The 21,983-nt window shown below is 38.2% G+C and overlaps 1 protein-coding gene across 5 annotated transcripts in view; it reads right to left on the bottom strand.

Annotated features, from left to right (window-relative positions):
- Nucleotides 1–1,600: 1,600 nt before the first annotated feature.
- Nucleotides 1,601–21,983, bottom strand: part of LOC141511181 (uncharacterized) — a 47,139-nt gene continuing 26,756 nt past the window's right edge. For 3 of the 5 annotated variants that reach the window (XM_074220449.1, XM_074220436.1, XM_074220442.1), the window contains one exon: nucleotides 1,601–20,624. In XM_074220449.1, coding sequence (XP_074076550.1) covers nucleotides 19,129–20,624 — 1,496 coding nt within the window. In that variant the 3' untranslated portion in view covers nucleotides 1,601–19,128. The remainder of the gene's footprint in view (nucleotides 20,625–21,983) is intronic. The other 2 variants (XR_012475287.1, XR_012475286.1) reach the window with 2 other exon arrangements.

Consider the following 21,983-nt stretch of genomic DNA (forward strand, 5'->3'; position numbering starts at 1 on the left):
GTTACCTTCTTCCCCCCACCCTCTTGTTCCTTAGTTTACTCAACCCTATAAAATTCCTTTCTTTTTCTTCTCCCCCATCCTCCTAACCATATCCTATACATCCCTTTAAGTCTCTTTCTATCCTATATCCCAGCTTCTTTACCTCTGTAGGAGTTCAGAAGCCTTCTAAACCTCTTCAACCCAAATTAGAATAAGGTTCCAATATTATCAACCCTCTACAACCACCAGTATGAATTTCCAGCCTCTGTTGGAAGAATTTCAGTGAAGGAGAATCTGCTACCTCCCATGGCAACCCATTCTCCTTTTGGAAACCTATAAGGAACTTTTTTGTTTTTGGCTTTCTGACATAACATCTGAATTTACTTCCTTACAGCTTCCATTCACTGCAACTGGTTCTACTCTTAGATCCCAAACACAACTAATAGAGGCCTGCTTCCATAACTCAGTTCTTGATATACTTTGTTATTTTTTGCAAGGCAATGGGGTTAAGTGGCTTGCCCAAGGCCACACAGCTAGGTCATTATTAAGTGTCTGAGACTGGATTTGAACTCAGGTACTCTTGACTCCAGGGCCAGTGCTCTATCCACTGTGCAACCTAGCCACCCCTTGATGTACTTTAAAATGACTGCCATATTTTACCTGGTCAATCTCTTCAGAACAGTCCTCTTCAGACATGGTCAAGGTATTTCATCTTCTTGGTGGTCCTCTCGATTTGCTTCAGTTTATCTATATCTTCCCCAAGAGGTGGTACCCAGAAATCAGCCCAAGAAATGATATGAATAGATTTGAGATCTGAACTCATATTCCCTCTCTGACTACATTCCTTATCTTTTCTCTCTCTCTACTCCTTCAATCACCCTTAACATTTTCATGGTTCTCATAATTATGTCCTTTCCCAGGATGGGGATTATCTCACAGTCCACTTCACCTCAGACTGACTTCCCTTGCTTCAATGTGAGAATTGACTATGATGTCTATCAGAATGGTTCATCGACATCACTAATTCCTCATCTATCACCTGCTGTTCCCATTCATCACAATCTGATTCTTGCTCTCCTCTTCCAAAGGTCCTCATGGTCTTGGTATAAAGTCCAAGAATAATGATGATTACACATCCTAAATATTTATGGTGTTGAACTGTCATTAGTACATGGAAAACTTCCCATTCCCACTTCTGGACATCCCTATTTTATTTAACTCATATTCCTCCTTCATTTCCCCAGCCTTGCTTTCATCAGAAGCCATACTCCTCCTCCTCCTCCTCCTCCTCCTCCTCCTCCTCCTCCTACTTTGAGGTTGGAGACATTCCAATTGAGCCTTCTCATCACCTAACATCCCTACTTCCAGACCTCTGTCCTCTCCTGTGCTCATTTCAGAGGTTTAGATGTATCTCCTGTTCCCGCATGATCGCCTTATACTCCCTTTACTTTTTTTCTCATTCTTCTTTGGTGGCTCATCTTTTTTTTTTTTTGTTTCTGCTGGCGACTCAGTGGATAGAGTGACTTCCCTGGGAGTTAGAAAGATCTAGTTCAAATCTGATCCTAGACAACTTCTGCCTGTTTCATTTTCCTATAAAATGCAGATCATAAAAGCACCTTCTCAGGTTTGTTTTAAGGATCAAATAAGAAAGCTCAGCAGAGTGGATATTCAATAAATTGTTCTTTTTCCCTTTTTCTTCCCTCCTCCTTCCTGTAGACTGCTCTCTTAATTTTTCCTCCAAGCTCAGCCCTTGGTCCTCTTCTATTTTTCTCTCTTTGCTCACTCCTATATTTTTACTCACTCCTATTTCTCTTTACTCACTCCTACTAACTGAGAATTTGCAATGTGGGAGACCGTTGTTTGTGGAAAATAACTTTGAAATCAAATGCTACATAAGCGAGGGGGGGAGTATCTCCTCTTATTCTTAGGCATATATGCAGGGCCATGTCACTTTGGCCAAGGGTTTCAAGGAGACCTGGACCCTTCTAATCACCTGCCTTCATCAGCGAAGGTCCTTCCTTCTGATACTCTGCCTGGATCCAATCTCCAAGGTTTAGCATCGTTCTTTCCTTATCTCAGTTTACAGTCTTGCCATTTGTTTCTTCCCTACAACCGCCAACATGTGCAAATCTCCAACATTAAATAACTTTCATTTAGTATCTTCCTGTATCTCTCTCCTCATTCCACCTCCTAAACACTTGAAGGAAGTCATCTCCACTCAGTTCCTTCATTTAGTCTGATCTCAGTATTTTTAAATAAACATTTAGAGGCAATCAAGGTTAAATGACTTGCCCAGGGTCATATGCTATTAAGTGTCTCAGACCATATTTGAACTCAGGACCTCTTGACTCCAGAACTTGGGCTCTGTCCATTACTCCATGTAGCTGCCCACTATTTGGTGTTTTGACAAAACTTCCAATGTCATCATCCAACTGAAACTGCTCTTTTTTTTTTTTTAAGTTTTTGCAAGGCAATGGGGTTAAGTGGCTTGCCCAAGGCCACACAGCTAGGTAATTATTAAGTGTCTGGGGCTGGATTTGAACTCAGGTACTCCTGACTCCAAGGTCAGTGCTCTATCCACTGCGCCACTTAGACACCCCAAAACTGCTCTTTCTAAACTAACTAATTGCTCAAAGTCACAGTTAGTAAATGTGTGAAGCTGGATTCGAACTCCCATCCTCCAGATTCAAGTCCAGTGTCTATCTACTGCACCACATAGCTGCCCCTTCTATACAGAATAAATAGGAAATAATTAACGGAGGGAAGATACCAGAATTCAGAGGGATTGGGAAAGACTTCATGGAAAAGATGGAATTTCAATTGCCAAATCTTTTTCCTGCATTCTGAATTTCTGGACAATCTTTCCTTTTGACTTTTTACCTAGATCACTACTCAGTCTTTAGCAATGAGTCTTTATTCTGCTAATGTTCAGATAGGTGGTGCAGTGAATAGAGACACTTGCCTCAGACTAACTGTGTGACCTTGGGCAAGTCACTTAACCCTGATTGCCTCACATCCAGGGCCATCTCCAGTTGTCCTAATTCCCATCTGGCCACTGGACCCAAATGGTTCTGCAAAAGAAAGTGAGGCTGGTGACTTAGCACAGCACCCCGCCCCCACCGCCACACACAAATTTAATTCATATGCTTGTCATAGCATCATCACCTTCCTGATGTTACATTTTTGTTTCAAGAATGAAGGGCAAACATCATCATCATCATCATCATCATCATCATCATCATCATCAAATAATGAGTGTGCTCCACGGCTCTTTCCCTGATTACTTAGGTTTTTCTCTGTAGATATTCTCCGTGGTTCTGAGTCAGTTCTAACTCATTCCAATTCAGTCTAGAATATGAGTCACTTAAGGACTATAAAATGCAATAATATCAACTTTACTATTGAAAAGGATAGAAAATATAATTAGTATTTTTTATAGATATGTATACTTTTATGTACATATATATCTAATCAGAAAAAGAGGATTCTAAATGAAATAACTTCTATTATTTATTGCTTGATTTTCTTTTTGAGATATTAACAAATTCAATATGGCATTTCAAATCTGTCCTGGTTCCCTCTGGTTTTCCTCATGTTAGTCATTTTTCATATCTTTTTCAATCGTAAATCAATCAAGTTGCTGACTATTAGGGAACTTGATCGTATGTGTTTCAGCTTTTTTTATTTAAATTTTGAATTCACATTCATTTTCTCCACCTCTGACCCGATCGACTCCAGATTTTTGAAACTTATATGTACTCAAGGAAAAGAAATTCTTCCAAATAGTTGTCATTTGAAAAAGAAAAAAATGCAATTTCTATAGATAAGCAGATACTTATTAAGAAAATGATTACTCTAAAATTAACCAATGAAAAGGACAAAAAAGTAAAATTCATAAGGTTGAATAGATAACATGTACGATATCTTCTCAACTCCACATTCAAAAGATCATCTGGTTATGCCAGGGGAAAAGGAACTCAGAATGTCCAATAGCAACTGGCCACAGGCTGAGTCTTTTGTACCAAACATGAATCCAGCTTACAGTTAAAAACAGTATTTCTCCTCTCATATTGCTTACAACATGAATTCTTTGATCGAGTGAAAGTGACCTCCTGGCTGTTCCATGAACGAGACTCTCCATGTCTCTCAGTTCTGGGCATTTTCTCCTGCTGTTTCCCATGCCTGGTATTCTCCATTCTCTCCAAGTTCCACTCTACCCACTGACCTCCCCAGCTTCCTTTAAGTACCAATTGAAATCCCATCTTTTCCATGAAGCCTTTCCCAACCCCTCTGAATTCTGGTGCCTTCCCTCTGGTAATTATTTCCTATTTATTTTGTATAGAAGGGGCAGCTCTGTGGCACCATTGATAAAGACTGGCCTTGGAATCAGGAGAATAGGAGTTCAAATTCAGCCTCAGACAATTCTGGCCATGTGACCTTGGGCGAATCACTTAACCTTGTTTGCCTTGCATCCAGGACTATCTTTCATCATCCTGATTCATATTTGGACCCAGTGGCTCTGGAGGAGAAAGTGAAGTTGGGGACTTTGCATAACACCCCCCCCCCCACTCAAATCCAATCCACTTGCTTGTCATGGCATCACCTCCCCTGATGTCATGGTTTTCTTTGAGAATGAAGGATAAAAAACATCATCCTGTTTAGAGCTTGCTTTGCTTACATTTGTGTTTACTTCCCCCATTAGACTCTCAAATTTCTTGAACTTAGGTTCTATTTTGGTTTTGTATCCTCAATGATTAGCACAGTGCTTAGCATATAGGAAATGCTTACTAAACTGTTATTGATTGATTGTTGACACGATCACAGTTAGCAAAACCTAAAACATTTTCTAATCGTTGTCTTCCATGATGATAATATTATTTTAACTCAAGAAACACTGGAAGAGGAACATAATGCATTTTTTAAAAATTCCTAAAACAAATAAAAATATATTTAAGAGTACAAATCATACAGTATGGTTAATGTCACAGGACAGTCCAGGATATATCTCAAGATGTAAAAATAACAATGTAAATTGGGCCCACAACCCAGTGGATGATAGATACCTCAGCACTCTTATTTAGCCTAGTTTTTTTTTTTTAGTTTGTTTTGTTTTGGTTTTTTTTGCAAGGCAAATGGGGTTAAGTGGCTTGCCCAAGGCCACACAGCTAGGTCATTATTAAGTGTCTGAGCCTGGATTTGAACTCAGGTACTCCTGACTCCAGGGCCAGTGCTCTATCCATTGAGCCACCTAGCCACCCTTAAAATGAAGATTTCTAGTACATTATTGAACAATAATGAAGACAATGGACTCCCTTACTTTTCCCAAATTTTATGGACAATATTTCTTATTAAGGAAATTAGGTGGCAAGAAAACTCATCTTTCTGAACTCAAATCTAGCTTCAGATACTTAGTAGCTGTAACCCTGGATCTTGTTTGCCTCACTTTCCTGATCTTTAAAATGATCTGGAAAAGGAAATGGTAAACCCCTACAATTTCTTTGCCAAGAAAATACAAATGGGATCACGAAGAGTGAGACACAACTGAACAACAATAACAAAAACTGGACAACTCGGTGACACGGTAAATAGTGCTGGCCCTGGAGTCAAGAAGATTCATCTCATGAGTTCAAATCTGGTCTCAGACACTTAGCCATTTCATGGCCCTGAGCAGGTCACTTAACTGTTCGCCTTAGTTCTCATATGTGAAATAAGCTGGAGAAAAATATGGCAAACTGCTCCAGTATGTTTGCCAAGAAAACCTCAAATAGAGTCATGAAGAATCAAACTTAACTGAACGACAAAATAAATTTATTCACTTCATAGAAAAATGCTTCTCTTGATTTTAAATACATTTAAAATGTATCATTTTAGCAAAGCTCCATTTAATTCCTATTCTTTCTAGTGTTTTTTTTAAATAGGAATGGTTATTAGATTTCTTCAAAAGGGTTTGCATCTATTGATATAACCATATGGTTTTTGTTGGGGTTTTTTATTGATATGCTTAATCATGCTGGTAGTTTTCCTAATAGTGAACCAAACCTGTGTTCCTGCTATAAATCTCAACTGGTCAAAGTATAATATTTGTGGTATTTTGCTGTAATCTCTTTGTTTTAATTGAATTTTTGCATTGATATTTATTAATTCTATAATTTTCTTTCTGTGTTTTTGTTCTTTCTAGTTTAGGTATCAAAATCATATTTGTCATAGAAGGAATCTGATAGGAGTCATTTACTTTTTTTTCAAAGTTTAAAAATAATGGAATGAATTGTTCTCTAAATAGAAGGTAGTATTCATTTGTATATTCATTTGGTCTTGGATTTTTTTCCTTAGGGAGCTCATTTATGGCTTGTTCATTTTTTTTTCTTTGATAGTTATTTAAGTAGTCTAGTTCCTCATTTATTAATCTGTGCAATTTATATTTGCAATGGAAACTGCAATATTCTTTGTATTTTACAACAGATTGAGTTGTTAGAAGTGTTTGAGTTATGAAGCTTTAATTATTTTATGGGACCTGTGGAATAGACAGGCATCAGGAAAGACAACTAAGGCAAGAAAAATCCTTTTTTTTTTTTTTGGCAGGGACTAGTAGAGTTCCCTCATATTTAAGTAGATAAGTTTAACCTAAGGTATTTTACCTGAGACCTCATACTGAGGCACCTGGAGGCCTTTAGTCTCTTCTCCAGCCTCCCTTTCTCTGCCTTCCTTTGCAGCTGCCTCTGGACTGCTAAGGACTTCCAACTTTCTATGACTCCATATCTTACTCTACATTTCCAGACCCTTACAATTCCAATCTATGAGTGGAAGGGAGGTCTTGCATAAGAAGATTTTGTTTGTTTGGAAGAAGTACAAAGGCCTGGTTGACAATCATTCTGATTCCTCTATTCAACCAAGAATTGTTCTTGCCTAATAACAAAGATAATTATTTTAAATGGCTTGAGATAGACATAGACGATTGATCACCCTTATAATTATTTAAATGAAAGTTTCCAATGCAGTATGACCAATGTGCGTATGAGTCGCAACGTCTTGACCTACATATATCGATCAAATAGAGGAACTGAACATGTTTATTCTGAAGAAGAGGTGAGACAAAGGGTCTTCCAGTATCTTGAGCTATGGGTTCAGCCAATCATGGAAATTTCAGAGAGAAAATGAAGTAAGATCAAACTTGCTAGAATTGAAACTATCCAAAAGGAGTTGACAGTGAGTTCCCTTTCAATGGAAACTTTGAGCAAAGATTGATGACCAATTTCTGGGAATGTTGTGGGAGGCATTCATGCTCAGGTTTGGGCTGAACTCAATGGTCACTGAGGATTCTTTTAACTCTGACAATGAGCTATTCTGTCTGTCGTAATTTTCCTGTAGTTTCCTTTAGTCCTCATATGATATGAGCTAGATGCACTTCCTTATTTTGGTCAATCCCCTCTCAAGGCTCTCTCCATTGCCAATGAACCATTTACTATGTGGTATGTTACCATACACTCTCACTGCCACATGACTGCCTCCCTTGGGTTGGATATCAAAGCATTCTCAATGCAGTCTAAAATCAGAGTGATTTGTTGCATATACCTTCAGATACAATTGAGTTATAATGAGACTTTGTCACTTACTAGGCTGAGGAGGGGAAGACAATAAAAGATCAAAAAAACAAAAGAAGGCATCATTGAGGATAGGAGGATAGTCATACCTTCTCTTGTGGCCTAAGACCACATTTGCCTTTTGTTTTGCAAGGCAATAGTGTTAAGTGCTTTGCCCAAGGTCATACAGCTAGGTAACTATTAATTGTCTGAAGCTAGATCTGAACTCAGATCCTCCTGACTCCAGGGCCAGTACTCTATCCACTGCACCACCTAGCTGCCCCTAAACATTTTTTTTTGGAAAAAATAAGTCTGATGATCAGTAGCAGCACCAGAAAACTCACTTCCATGGAATGAATGACCATATCTAGTATTGTCATTGATCTGAATAACTAAGAGACCATAAGCTTTTTTTTTTTCACCACAAACTATCATAATGCCTAAGTTGATACCAGAATTCAGTCATCTCACCATCCTTTCATTACAGCCGAAAACACCAGTCAAACCTTCCCCTGCTATAGAGTCCCATGGGGGGGGGGGTATATAGTACCTTAACTTTTGACTAGAGCATTTTATATTCTTCCATGGGAATTGACTGAACACTTCCCTTGTTTTTATTAAGGGACATAAAGAAGAGACTGGAGGTTCCCCAATTTTAAAAGTAAACTCCCTGCCACCTTGATTATAAATAATTTTATTTTTCCTATCTAAGTACAAAGCAAAGCTTTTCTTTTATCTGCCAAGCACTTTCTCTAAATGATTAGTCCAAATCATTTTGACAAGGGACAGGAATCTTGTCAATTAAAGAAGACCTGAATGATTTCCCTAATTTACAGAGATTTTCCTAAGTGGAAGAAAATTCAGTCCCAAATGTCCTTGCCATGCTTTTTTTTTTTTTTTTTTTTTGATGTTATGTCCTTTGTTCTTGAAGAAGATTGTGACATCAGGGAGGTGATGCCATGACATATATATGAATTGGATCTGAGTGAAGGGGTGCTGTGATATGATAAATTACCAGCCTCACTTTATCCTCCAGAGATGTCTGGGCCCAGTGGCCAGATATAAATCAGGAAAACTGGAGATGGTCCTGGATGTGAGGCTATCAGGGTTAAGTGACGTGTCCAGCACCCTGTCCTTGTAGAGTACTGACTAAAAATAAGACTGGAGAGGATCAACTGTGATGATGGTCAAATGAAAGTCATTCTTGCCAAACCCATCAATTTGAAGGGTCTAACCAAGAAACCGTGGAAGTAGAGTTCTACTTTCCTTAGAGTTCTATTTTCCTTAACCTATGGTTTATCAAAATTATAGATTAAGGAAAATAGAACACCTAACCTTGATAATCAAGGGTGTGATCAGGCAGCTGTTGCTTTCAAAGTCAATTGTACCCCTTCATGGTTCCAGCAGCAAGGAAAAAAAATGAGAATCCATTTAGTACAGTACTAGTAGGCACAATCAAGAACTTCCTTTGCAGTAAAAGGATCCTGATCAATAGCAATAGTGTGAATAAGGCCATTAGAAAACAGACTGTCTGCCGTAAGGATCTTTATTTTTGACTGTAGCAGTCACAAAAATAACTGACACTGCAATCCCCAAACTCAAACTGGTTTTGACTGGAATGTCAGCAAATCATTTGCCCTTTGTTAGTTGTATCACTCATGTCAGGTATTCATAACTCTATTTGGGGCTTTCTTGGCTGAGAAACTGAAGCAGTTTGCCATTTCCTTCTCCAGCTCATTTTACAGAAACTGAGGTAAAAGTGACTTGTCACAAGTTAACAAGTGTCTAACATATGAGATGAGCCAGGTCCTGCACTCTATCCACTGCACCACCAAGCCGCCCTAAGAGAAGATCAATGTAATCCATTTGTCAATCAGAAGCAGGTCCAGAAATATGAGATTATGCCACCCTGTGCTTCCAAGTAGACCCTCTTGGACAGAGGAGTAGGTAGAAGGTGAAAAAGGAGAGAAGAAATGGGAGAGATAGGACAGAGGCAGTGAGATCTGATCTAGGCACACACAAAATCCAAAGAAAAAGGAATATTTTCATATCTAACTCAAAATATGATGGGTCATGGCAGAAAGAATTAAGTTCCTCCACTTTCCTGGAAGTCTGGTTAGATGATGTTTGTCAGGAAGGAATTTTTCAGGTAGAGCTACTGCTTATTAAATGTGCAAAGCATTGGTGGTGATACCAGGAAAGGAAAAACAGCCTCTATCCTCAAAGATCTTACAGTATAAGTTGGGGGGAGGAGGGAGGGACAAAACTTTAATAACTACATACAAAAGAAATTGGAGATGATCAACAGAAGAGATGCACTGGATTCAAGAAGTATTAGGAAAGGTTTCTTATCAAAGGATTTTAGTCTGATCTTAAAGGAAATCAGAGAAGCCAGAGGTGAAGAATGAAAGAATTCCAGTCGGTGAAAAAGCAGATGAAAATGCCATTGTGGGTCCAACAGCAAGAAGGTCAGTGTCCATATGTCATGGAGCATTTGAGGAATGTAAGGTTAAGCAAAAAGACTGGAAATGTGATTTTTTTGTGGGGGGAGCAAGATTTTTAAACAGCTTTAATAGCAAAACAGAATTTTATAATTGATCCTGGAGATGACAGAGAGGTCATCTGGAATTTACTGAATTGGAGTTGGGATGAAAGGTTCTACTCATTGTATTTGTGCTTTGGAAGATTACTTCAACAGCTGAGTAGAGAATGAGCTGGAGTGTAGAGGGGCCAGGGAATCTCCCCTGGCAGCTACTGGGAAAGTTCAGACATGAAGGAATGAAAACCTACTTCAGGGCTCAGCAGGTTAGAAGATTTGCGATATATTTACAAAAGTAAAATAGACAACTCTTGGCAACGTACTGGATATGGAAGGGTATGAAAGTGAAGAATTAAAGATGGCACCAGGTTTGGAACCTGGGTGACTGGAACAGTATAATCCTCCAAAGTCATTAGCTGATATAGAAGGGGGAGTGGAGAACAGACTGAATTACTGGCTAGGGACAGTGGGGTTCTGTGGAAGACATTAAGATTCACAACTCAACTTAAAAGACCTGCAACATGGATTAAGGTTTCTTTTCTAAACTCTTGTCTGAACCATGACCTTATGATGACTCCACAATGGTCTTGATCAATTAAATCTAATTCAGTTCTGTGTCCACCCACAGGGCAAAAGTGAAAGTTATTACAGTTCCAATAACAATAAAAGTGAGTATGCATTTATATTTTCTAAGGGCTACACTTGCTACTATTTTCTCGGCTTCTTTGTGGGATATTGTAAATCAATCTGATCATTGTCAGAAATCTCTTTATTCCTGTGATCTGTTGACCCACTTGTCCCTATATCAGTGCGAGTTGATTTTAAACCTCACCAGAACTTCCTAGACTTAAACTTGTCTAGGATCTGGGCCACTTCACAGTGTTATTAGTTCTTGAGGTGTATTATGTAAGGTCTTCTTGATTAAAAATATGCATTTATGAATTATTGTCTGGGCCAGGAGGAATTTGTATGATTGGTCGGCTGTTTAGTTGACTTGGAGTCTACCAAAATGAATGTCCATCAATCTCAACTTATTTTTCAGAGAATCTAAATACTTCATCTCTTGCAAGAAGTGTTTGTAGTGAATAATCTTTGCAGGTCCCTCACTTGTCTCTGAGACTATTTTGTAAATAGAGGGTTAGCTGTTTTCTCTACTATCAGTTAATTCACTTTAATAAACAGTAAGTGCCTACTTTGTATCTGACACTGTGCTAAGTGCTGAGTACACACGCACACACACACACACACACAGACATATATATATATATGAAGACAGTCCCTGCCCTCCAGGAGTTTACAATCTAGAAGATGAAGAGAAGATGCAAAAAGAAGTTGGAAAGTGGGAGGAGGGAAGATGACATGAGGAGGTACCTGGTGTGTGGACAACTTGCTTCAAGGTCTATAGGCGCAAAGTGGTGTAAGTATTTGACTATTTTTCATTGAATCTCCTGTGTGTCCTAACAACAGCAAGACTTTCTAGTAAAATGCCACCATTGATGAAGGTCTTAAGATCAAGTGTCATACCATTATTTCTTTATGATAATTCTGGAATGAAATTGGAGTTGTGATAAGCTTACTTTTGTTTTTTTTTCTTAGCCGAGAGTTGTATTTATTAATATTGATTAATATCTGGTCCATCTTTAGAGGCTCCAAAACACAAATCAGTGGGAGAGGATTCAATGCTGAACATAGAAGAGGTTGAGAGTTTGGTTCTGGAAAATCCATGATGATGGATTATGGAAGCAAATACCTTGCTGCAATTGAGTGCTATATTTCCCCATGTATAAGATGCACCTTAATTTGGGGGCCCGAAATTTGAAAAAAAAGTATTACATGAAGTTATTGAACTCAAGTTTTATTCATTATAAAATTCATACAACTCCTCATCACTGTCAAAACTTCCATCCATTAGCTTGTCCTCATCTGTGTTTGATGATGAATCACGTCTTAGAAGTTCTGACTGCTGTCCTGTCTGATCCTGTCTCTGGTTGTCTGCAAGCACTCTCTGGGCAAGTCTGGTGCATGGACACATGCTTAGTCCATTCCACTTCATGAACCTGAAGCACCAATTTCGTCCTCCCTGGAATTCGGTCACTTCTTTTTCATCAGCAATTCTTCTGGCCTCAAGCTGAACCATCTTTGTGGACACAGGAATTCCAATTGCCCTTGGGTCTACAATCCATCTCTTCAATTCCTTAAATTAGGCCAGTTTGCTGACTTGCCTCTCATGGGCCTTCTTCTACTGGAGCATTTTAAGTAAGGTTTCTTCTTCCCCTTTTTCCCCAATCTTCTCAGATTGTTTTCTCAGGAGTAAACTGACATTCAGCAGTACGATTTAAATTCATACTTTGAACTTGAATTCAGCACTGTATGAAAAGCTTTTCTGAGCCATAAATGTGAAATAATGAGCACAAAGACAGCAAGCCCCCCAAAGCAGGAAATGCAAGTAAAAAAAAATCTACAAGCACTGTATAAGAAGCTCCCAGTTTTTAGACCCCAAATTTTTTTTTAAAAAAGTGCATCTTATACATAGGGTAATATGGTTATGTGTAGGCATTCTATAACTGTTTCAGTCTGCTCATTATGTGGTGAAGAGGATATCTTGAAAGACTTACTAATCAGAACCAATGCTCCTGGTGAGAAGCACACATCACCAAAGTCAGTCTCTTAGTAAAGCACAGATCACCAAAGTCAGTCTCTTAGTAAAGCACAGATCACCAAAGTCAGTCTCTTAGTAAAGCACACATCACCAAAGTCTGTCTCTTAGTAAAGATTCTTTCCAGGTATTTTGGCATCAGAGGAGGATGAGTTGCTGAGGGTCCTAGAGGTAGAAGAGTCCTTGTAACTATCACTTGGATTTTGCATGAAACTGAGAGTACATCACCCTGCTGTGACTTCCTTTTGTTGTGTCCTTTACTCCATTTTGAAGTGGAGTTTGGAGATAGCTATGACCCTGGCAAACTGTAAGTCAAGAAAACAAGTCACCATCGTTTTAGGCTTAAAAGGCAAACCAGTTGAGCAATTGTGCACTAAGAAACTTCCTTTCCATACCAACCTAGCTGTAGTTGAGATTCAAACACAAAGTAACTAAATTCAAAATCATCCTCTGCCATGGCTCAGTTCTACCTTCTCAATCACTTTTTCATGATTCCCTTTAGACTCAGCTCTGTGTGACACCCTCCAATTTCTTAACTTGGATCTGAAATAACTTTTTCCTTTTATGTAGTTGAAAACAAGTTTCCTAGGGAATGATTTCATCATATAGGACATGATTAATTTCCTCACCCTATGAATTTGGTTAATTAAAAATAGGCCCTATTCACACTCAGTTCTCCTTGACTTATTCATGCAAGTGACAAATGCAATAACAAAGAATTCTTTTTTTTTTAAGGTTTTTGCAAGGTAAATGGGGTTAAGTGGCTTGTCCAAGGCTACACAGCTAGGTAATTATTAAGTGTCTGAGACTGGATTTGAACCCAGGTACTCCTGACTCCAGGGCTAGTGCTTTATCCACTGTGCCACCTAGCTGCCCAACAAAGAATTCTTTAAAGGGTCTAAAATAATCAATGGGGAGTCCCATCCTCCTGTTTCCTTCATTGTATGTGCTCATTCATGGGTGCAAATATTTGTATGCATGCGGGTGCATGTATGTTAGTTCCTTTATACTAGTCTAAATTTCCCTTTCATCACTGTATCCTTTATAAAATACCTCACATATAGCACTCATATTTTGATGGGTTACAAATGAATGTTATATTTGTGTATATCTATATCTACATGAATACACATTCATTTTGATATATTTATAGAGAAATATGAGTTATTCATTAAAATGTAGTATTTTAATCATTTGGTGATGGAGATGGAGCAAATGCATAGAAAAGACTTGACAGTTAATTCATGAAAAAACATTATGAAAAATGCTGTGAGAACACCAGAAGACTGAGATCTGAAGTAAAGAGAGTAAGTCAAGAGGCAGATTGTTGGATAAGATACAAGAGAAGGGACACTTCTGCAAATACTTTGACATTTGGAAGAGGAGGGTCATCTATTTTTCAACCCTGCTACATGTAGAACATATATTTGGCCAAAGGACCTGGCATTTGATGTTCTGTTTTGAGCAGAATGATATGAATCATTTTTTAGAATTTCTATTATTCTGGATCAATTCTCTTTCTTGAACATAAAAATCTCTTTTCACTTTTTTTGTCATTTTAATTTGTTAAAAACATCTGATATGTAGTCTGTCTACAATATATATTTCACTTTGAGATTTATTATTGGACTTCTGAGCAATTCAAGGATTTATTACTTTTTTCTAATTTTTTAGATTCCTAAGAATTAAAAAAAGCCTTTTCCTTTTCATGGCATCCACTGAGTCATTATTCTTTTTTTTGCATTCCATTTATTCATAGTGTGAACTGTCACTATGGGAAGGTCATGCTTTAACTGACTTCATAGTTATCCTCTCTACATCAAAATGGTTAGAGATGCATTACCCTAGAATTTGGAAAATGTGACTAAAATTTTTGGCTTTTCCTTTGTACCAGGGAAGTCTGAATTTATTCATTTTCTTTTATTAGATGTTTACAGTACCTTAAAATGTGGCTTAAGTATTGGAACAAAGACTCTGTTGCTGGCTGGTCTTTGAATATTGTCTGCAGTTTCTACAAAGCTCCTCCAATATTCCCATTTAATTTCTTAGGCTGACCTGTTATGTATTGAAACTGTAATGGAGGAAATTGTGATTGGAAAGGATAACTGATGTAACTAGTGAATCCTTAACTTACTCTTTTCAGCTTTTCTACATCTCTTTCCTTCTCCACCTTCCCACATTCTTTTTTCACTACCATGGGATGAGGTCACGCACTCCAAATCTCCACATAAAGAGGGTTCAGCTCCCACATCTCTCCAGTTTGCACCTGGCAACACTACTTTGGAACTTTTGATGGCCTTTGCCCCCTGTCCCAGTGACTAGAGTTTTCTTCCCAAATCTCTTCCTTTTGTTTTTTTCCTTTTATTTTTGCAAGGCAATGGGGTTAAGTGACTTGCCTAAGGTCACATAGCTAAGCAAGTATTAGGTATCTGAGATGGGATTTGAACTCAGGTTCTTCTGACTCCAGAACCAGTACTTCATCCTTTGAGCCACCTAGCTGCTCATTTCTTCCTTTTGGATTTTATCTTCCCCTTAAAAGTGAAAATTTCTTGAAAACAGAACAGTCTTTTTTCTTTTGCATTTTAATCCCCAGGTCTTAACCCAGGACCTGGCAGTTAGAAGGTGTTTTATTTTTGTCCCTTGTTCCTGATGAAGACCATGGCATTAAGAGATGATGCCATGATGGGCAAGTCAGCTAGATTTAAGTGGGGGGACCTCCTTGGGAGCTGAGTCCAGTGGACAGGTATAAATCAGGATGACTGGAGAAATGGTGGGAGACTGTGGCCTTTTAAAGCCAGGTCCTTCTCAGGTCATATTTTGATTGAGGCAATATCCATTTAGTCATTAAGTTTAGGGAAAGAGATGAGGGGAAAGTAGTCAAGAATGACCATTTTCAAAAAAAAAAATCCATCTGGGAGGGAAAGACCTTCGGGGTTTCAGACCAAAACAGAAACAATGGCTATTTACATTCACTCTGAACCAATCAGGGCCCAACTAAAGATGTGGTGGGCTTACCTTGAGACCCACTGTTGGTCAATCAAAGAAAACCATAGTGATTTGACTAAGTAATCATGAGAGACCTCTCAGTGGAAGCAGCTTCTTAGTTGAACAAAGATGATTGCTAGGCATTCTGAGGCACAGGGAAGCCAGGCAGCACCTTGGATACAAAGACAGCCAGGGTTGTGGCACTAAACATAAAGTGTGACAGAAGAGGGAGGAGGCCAGTGTGAAGCCTGAAAAAGAAAGGCTACTATGGAGGCTGATGGTGGCCCAAAATAGGAGAGTATAATTTTTTTCTCCTGACTGCCAGGAACTGAAGTCAGAGAGGGATGGGATGGGGGGTTAAGGGATGGGGAGAGATGGAAGAAATCAGTGGAGTAAGGAGATTGGAGAAGCATCAATGAGGAGCTCAACCCTTCTTTGGAGCAATTCTCCCAAAAATGGTACTAGGCACTTTCTGAACAAAAATTTCACGATTCTAGGTCTTTGGAGGGACCTCTGGTACCTTTTGATCAACAAAATGGGAGAACATAGACCAGAAAATAGAATATCTTCTGATCTGGACACTGCTAGACAATTTGCCACCCTACCCCTCACCTTTGGCTGTCTGATCTTCCTTTGTTGACAGACTTTCTATCTCACTGGTCCTATTTGGTAGAATCATCATCGATTTCCAACTTCCTAATTGAGGAGTTTCCCAAAGAATTTCGGGGACTTCTATTTTTCTCTTTCTATATGCTCTCAATGGTCTCATGAGATCTCATGGATTCAACAATCCCTTTTATGAATTTATTTTCTCCCCTACCTGTGAGGCAAAAAAGAAAAAAAAATCAAAACTTGTATCAAATACACAATGAAGGAAAACAATTCCTATAATACTGGTGATGCTCATTTTTCTTAGCACCTTGACCAATCTGAAAGTCTTTCTAAATATTAGTGTTTCAGAATACTGATTATTGATGAGGAATTTTTTCTTCCTTATAATCTCTGAAACTAGCTTTTCATAGCTTTAGTCATTCTTCATGCTTATACAGAACAAGTATCTGCTTTTTATAGATCTCAGACCCGAGATCTTTATGACAATAATTTGGGGCAAATATGTTTCCCAGTTAATTGCTTCCCCTTAAATTTTAGAGCATTGTTGGATTTTTATGTGATGAAAATTGTCCTTTTAACTTTTTTGTGATCCTTTCTATCCCTTGTGTGGAGATGAGCTCTTCTACTACCTATGAATGTGTTTCCCTCAAGATTCCTGTAATTTCTTTGAGGCAACCTTTTCTAAGTCATGTATTCATCAGAAGTTAATCTAGGTCAACAATGTGATCACTATCTACAGTGGTCTATGTCTGTTCTCTGCCTATTTTGCAGTATTTTCATCATTTTGTGGTGCTTAGTAGGTATTGGCAAAGAGAGGTCTTTGGATTAAGTGAACAAAAGGTTACTGTACTTATTTCATTTTGGATATTACAGGCTTGATTTGTTCAGTTTCTCAAAACCTGCATTTCTAAGTAGTCTGGTTTGATTGCAGTTTTGATCCTGCTAGGCCTCCCTCCTGAAAATAGGGAGAAGCTATGGGAAAGAAACATATGAACATCTTGTTGATGAGAATACATATTTAGAGTTGGAATGGACCATCAAAGCCACTGAGCACGTCTTCCTCATTTTAGAAATGAATAAAGTGAGGCACAAAGAGATTGTTCCTTGCCCAGACTTATACAACTAGGGAGTGTTTGAGTTAGGATTCAAACTCAAGTTTTTTTCTGATTTTAAACTCATTACAAGTAATGGGTTCCTCTAACACTGTTCTGAATATCAATTTGAATGAAATGTGATTAAACTGTCCATATGTCTTAGTGTAGTGACTTTACTATAAGACTAATAATTAAATGTTTGCAAGGCATTTTACAAATGTTGTTGAATGTAATCCTCACCTTCCTCCTGAAAAGTAGATGCCATTATTCTCATTCTTTAATCGGGCAAACTCAGGCAGGATTAAGTTACATGACTTGCCCAGAGACCTACAGCTAGGAAGTGCCAGAAACTGAACTGGAATTCAGCCATTGTGAGTTCAAAACACAGTACTTCATCCACTGTGCCAAACAGGCCTAAAGGAATCATTAAAAAGATTTAATGTACAATAGGAATAGCAAAACTGTGTGATCATCATCTTTGTAGCAATGCAGTGATCAAAGACAATTCCAAAAGACTTGTGTTGTAAAATTTCATCCACTTCCAGAGAAAGAACCTTGGGAGTCTGAATGTAGCTCAAAGCACACTTTTTCACTTTTTAAAGTGTTTTTTGTTTTTTTCTTTCTTGTGGCTTTTCCTTTGGGTTCTGATTCCTTTTTTGCAGCATGATTAATATGGAAATATGTTTAACATGATAGTTCATGTATAACCTATATCAGATAATTTGCTGTCATAGAGTGGGGAGGGAGAAAATTTTACAAAAATGAATGTTGAAAACCATCTTTACATAATTGGAAAAATAAGAGAGTTAATAAAAAGAAATTAATGTACACAAACATTTACACAAGGACTTTTTGTGCTAGCAAACAAGAGAATACAAAGTACCAATTCACTGGGGAATGACTGAAGAAATGGTTGTATATAAAGGCCATGAAATACTGAGGAGTGATGACAGATGTTAGGATTTCAGTGAAAAAATGCATTACATTTAAAGGGTTTTATGCATAGGAGATCCAGTGAAGTCAGTGCTGCAGAAAGAGGCCTCCCCTTGTTATAGATTCCATAATTTTATGTCTAGTATGATTTCTCCAAAGTACAGCCAAATATGAGCTCTAGGGAAAGCCCTTCCATTGTCTTTATCCAATTTCATTACAGTAGGAATAAGGTTGTCTAATGATCACCCTCCTCCAGAGAAAAATACAGCTTTTCCATGAGCACATTTGTAAAGCTTCCCTCCACAATGACTGCTCTGATAGAAAGTAAGAGATGATCTCTAACTGAAAGCCTACCCACACTGAGTCCATAAGAACTGCTTCTCAGATTGATTTTTCTAATGCTCAAGTTCATTAAATGTCTTTACTTATTCATGACAATGATCAGATTTCTATCTAATATGAATTCTGAGATGGGAAATAAGAGATGATTGTGGCTTGATGGCATTACCTCCCATAATATGCAAAAGATTTTTCTCAAGTATGGAACCTCTTCTATTAAACATGCTCAGCCATGTTCATGACATTCTTGAGGTTTTTCTCCAGGGTGGAATCTCAGCTATTTAGAACATTTGTAGCTCAGTGTGAAATTATTCCACATTGATAACATTCGTAAGTGTTCTCTTCAGTGTCGATTTTTGGATAACCAATAATACTGGAGTTCTCTCTGACACCCTTTCCACTTTAATTATTTCACTAGTGTTTCTCCCCATTGTGAATTCTCTTATGTAAAGCAAGATGGGAGCTGAATCTGAAAGCCTTTCCACATAAATTACATTCATATGGTTTCTCTCCAGTATGGATTTTGTGATGTGCAGTAAGATGGGCCTTCTGTGTGAAAGCCTTTCCACACTGATTACATTCAAAAGGCTTCTCTCCAGTGTGGATTCTCTGATGTGCAGCAAGACTGTAGCGGAATATGAAAGCTTTTCCACACTGAATACATTCAAAAGGTTTTTCTCCAGTGTGGATCCTCTGATGAGCAGCTAGATTTGAACTCTTTGTGAAAGCTTTTCCACACTGATTACATCCATACCGTTTCTCTCCATTGTGGATTCTTTGATGTGCAGCCAGATTGAAGCTCTGTGTGAAACCTTTTCCACATTGACTACATTCAAAAGGCTTCTCTCCAGTGTGGATTCTCTGATGGGCAGCAAGACTAGAGCTGAACCTTAAAGCTTTTCCACATTGATTACACTCATAAGGTTTTTCTCCAGTGTGGATTTTCTGGTGTCTAGCAAGATGGGCCCTCTGGGTAAAAGCTTTCCCACATTGATTACATGTAAAAGGTTTCTCTCCAGTATGGATTCTCTGATGTGTAGCAAGATGCGAGCTGCATCTAAAAGTCTTTCCACACTGATTACATTCAAAAGGTTTTTCTCCAGTGTGAATTCTCTGATGTGCAGTTAGATTGAAGCTCTGTGTGAAAGCTTTTCCACACTGATTACATTCAAAAGGTTTCTCTCCAGCGTGGATTCTTTGATGTGCAGAAAGCCTTGAGGTTTCTGCAAAAGCTTTTCCACATTCGTTACATTTATAAAACTTTTCTCCAGCATGATTCTTCTGAGGTCTATCAAGATCTGGGTGCCAAACAAAGGCCTTCCCATACTGAGTACAATCATATCTTTCCATTCCAGGGTGAAATCTAGGATGGTAAGGAAGAGATAAGTGATGGGATGAGGTTGCTTCACATTCATTATATTCAGAAGGTTCTTTTCTAATGAGAACTTGCTGATGAGTAAAGAGTCTAGAGCTCCTCCCTTTATTATTTTCAGAAAGCATTTGTCCAGTATCATTTTTCTGATGACTAATGAGGTCTGAACTCCAGCTGAAAGTCATTTCCCATTGATCACCTGGATACACTGGCATTTCAGCAGGCTTCTCAGGGGACTGAAAAATCCCTACATGTTCAGTAAAGCATTTGCTATATTCACTATCTTGAAAACAGTCATCCATTGAAGTCATTTTATGAAAGAGGTTTAGGATTGAAGACTGTCTAAATCTCCTTCCACTTTCATCAAATTCATAGTTACTCCTTGGATTTCTAGCTATCTTCATATTAGATTCATGGATTTCTCTCAAATTGAAGTCACAGGGCCCATCATCACTCATGAATCTTTGCAGGTCAGCTATTTCCACAAAAATTCCCATGCTTCTAGTCCTTTCATTTACTTCAAACCTGGTCTCTATATCTGAAGAAAACAAGCAATCAAATATAAACATACAAAAGATACACACACATATGTAAAATCAACAGCAATAACTATTTAAGATTTATGCAATTCGGGACCTTCTCATCACCAACCTAAATGCTATAAAACTCAGTGGTTATACTCTTGCAGCAGACACTGGCATTAAATGAATTACGTCATTGTAAAAAGAGATGACAATCAGACTGTGAACATGACAAAGGAGAGGTGCACCACAGAATGATGGACCCATCACTCCGAGTTAAACATTCACTCTCAACCAAAGCAGCAGTCACAAGGCAAAATGAAGACCAGACTGAATGTCGACAGATTAGAGGGCTCTCCATGGGAGATCAACTTGATGGTTTCTAACCCAGAAGGAAAGCTCTGCCAATACAGTTTTCAACATCTGAGCAGAAAAGAAGTGGGCAGCTTTCAGAGATCTGTTGTACAGCCTCACCTTTACTCACCTGGGCCAGAACTCTTGTAGACATCCAAAGTGGTTTGATGAAGCTGACAACAGATGGAAACTACATCCAATTCTAAGAAGTCAACATCCAATTCCAAAAATGTTAAGAGCTAGCAAAGTTGAGAGAAATTCAGGATTCTGGGCCCAGGAAGAAGGCAGATGAAATCCAGTTTGGTGCTGAGAGTATCAATTCAAAATACTTTCAAGATGCCCTCAAGGCTATATATGGGTCACATATCTATGGTGCATCTCAGCTACTCAGTACTGAAGGAATCACATTGATTAGAGAATAGGAAATGATCCTGGAGAGATGGACTGAATAGTTCTGCAGTGCTCTCAACAGACCATATGTATGGCTGCTGAAGCCACTGACCATTTCCCTCAGGTTGTACTCAATTCCTCTTTAACCATTCCCTAATTGATGGGCATCTCCATAATATCCAGTTCTTTATCACCAAAAGGAGAGTTGCTATACATATTTCAGAATATATAAGTTCTTTTCCTTTTTTTCTAACCATCCTAGAAACCAAACTTAATAGTGGTATTGATGGATCAAAGCATATATACAGTTTTACCACTTATCAAGTATAAGTTCAGATTTTTCTCCATAATGGCTGCATCAGTTCACAGTTCCATCAATAATGAATTTGTATCCTAAAAATTATCTCTCAAGATTGTTTTAATTTGAATTTTGCTAATCAATAATGATTTAGAGCATTTTTTTACATGACTATAAATTTTTTTGGATTTCTTCATTGGAAAACTGTTTCAATCTTTTGAACATTATCAAGAGGAGGGGGATGACTTGTATTCTTATAAATTTGACAAAGTCCTTTATGTATTCGAGACATAAGGCCTTTACCCGAGAAACTGTCTATAAAATGTTTTCCCAA

The sequence above is a fragment of the Macrotis lagotis genome, chromosome 1 (assembly GCF_037893015.1).
Source record: "Macrotis lagotis isolate mMagLag1 chromosome 1, bilby.v1.9.chrom.fasta, whole genome shotgun sequence".
Lineage (NCBI taxonomy): Eukaryota > Metazoa > Chordata > Mammalia > Peramelemorphia > Peramelidae > Macrotis > Macrotis lagotis.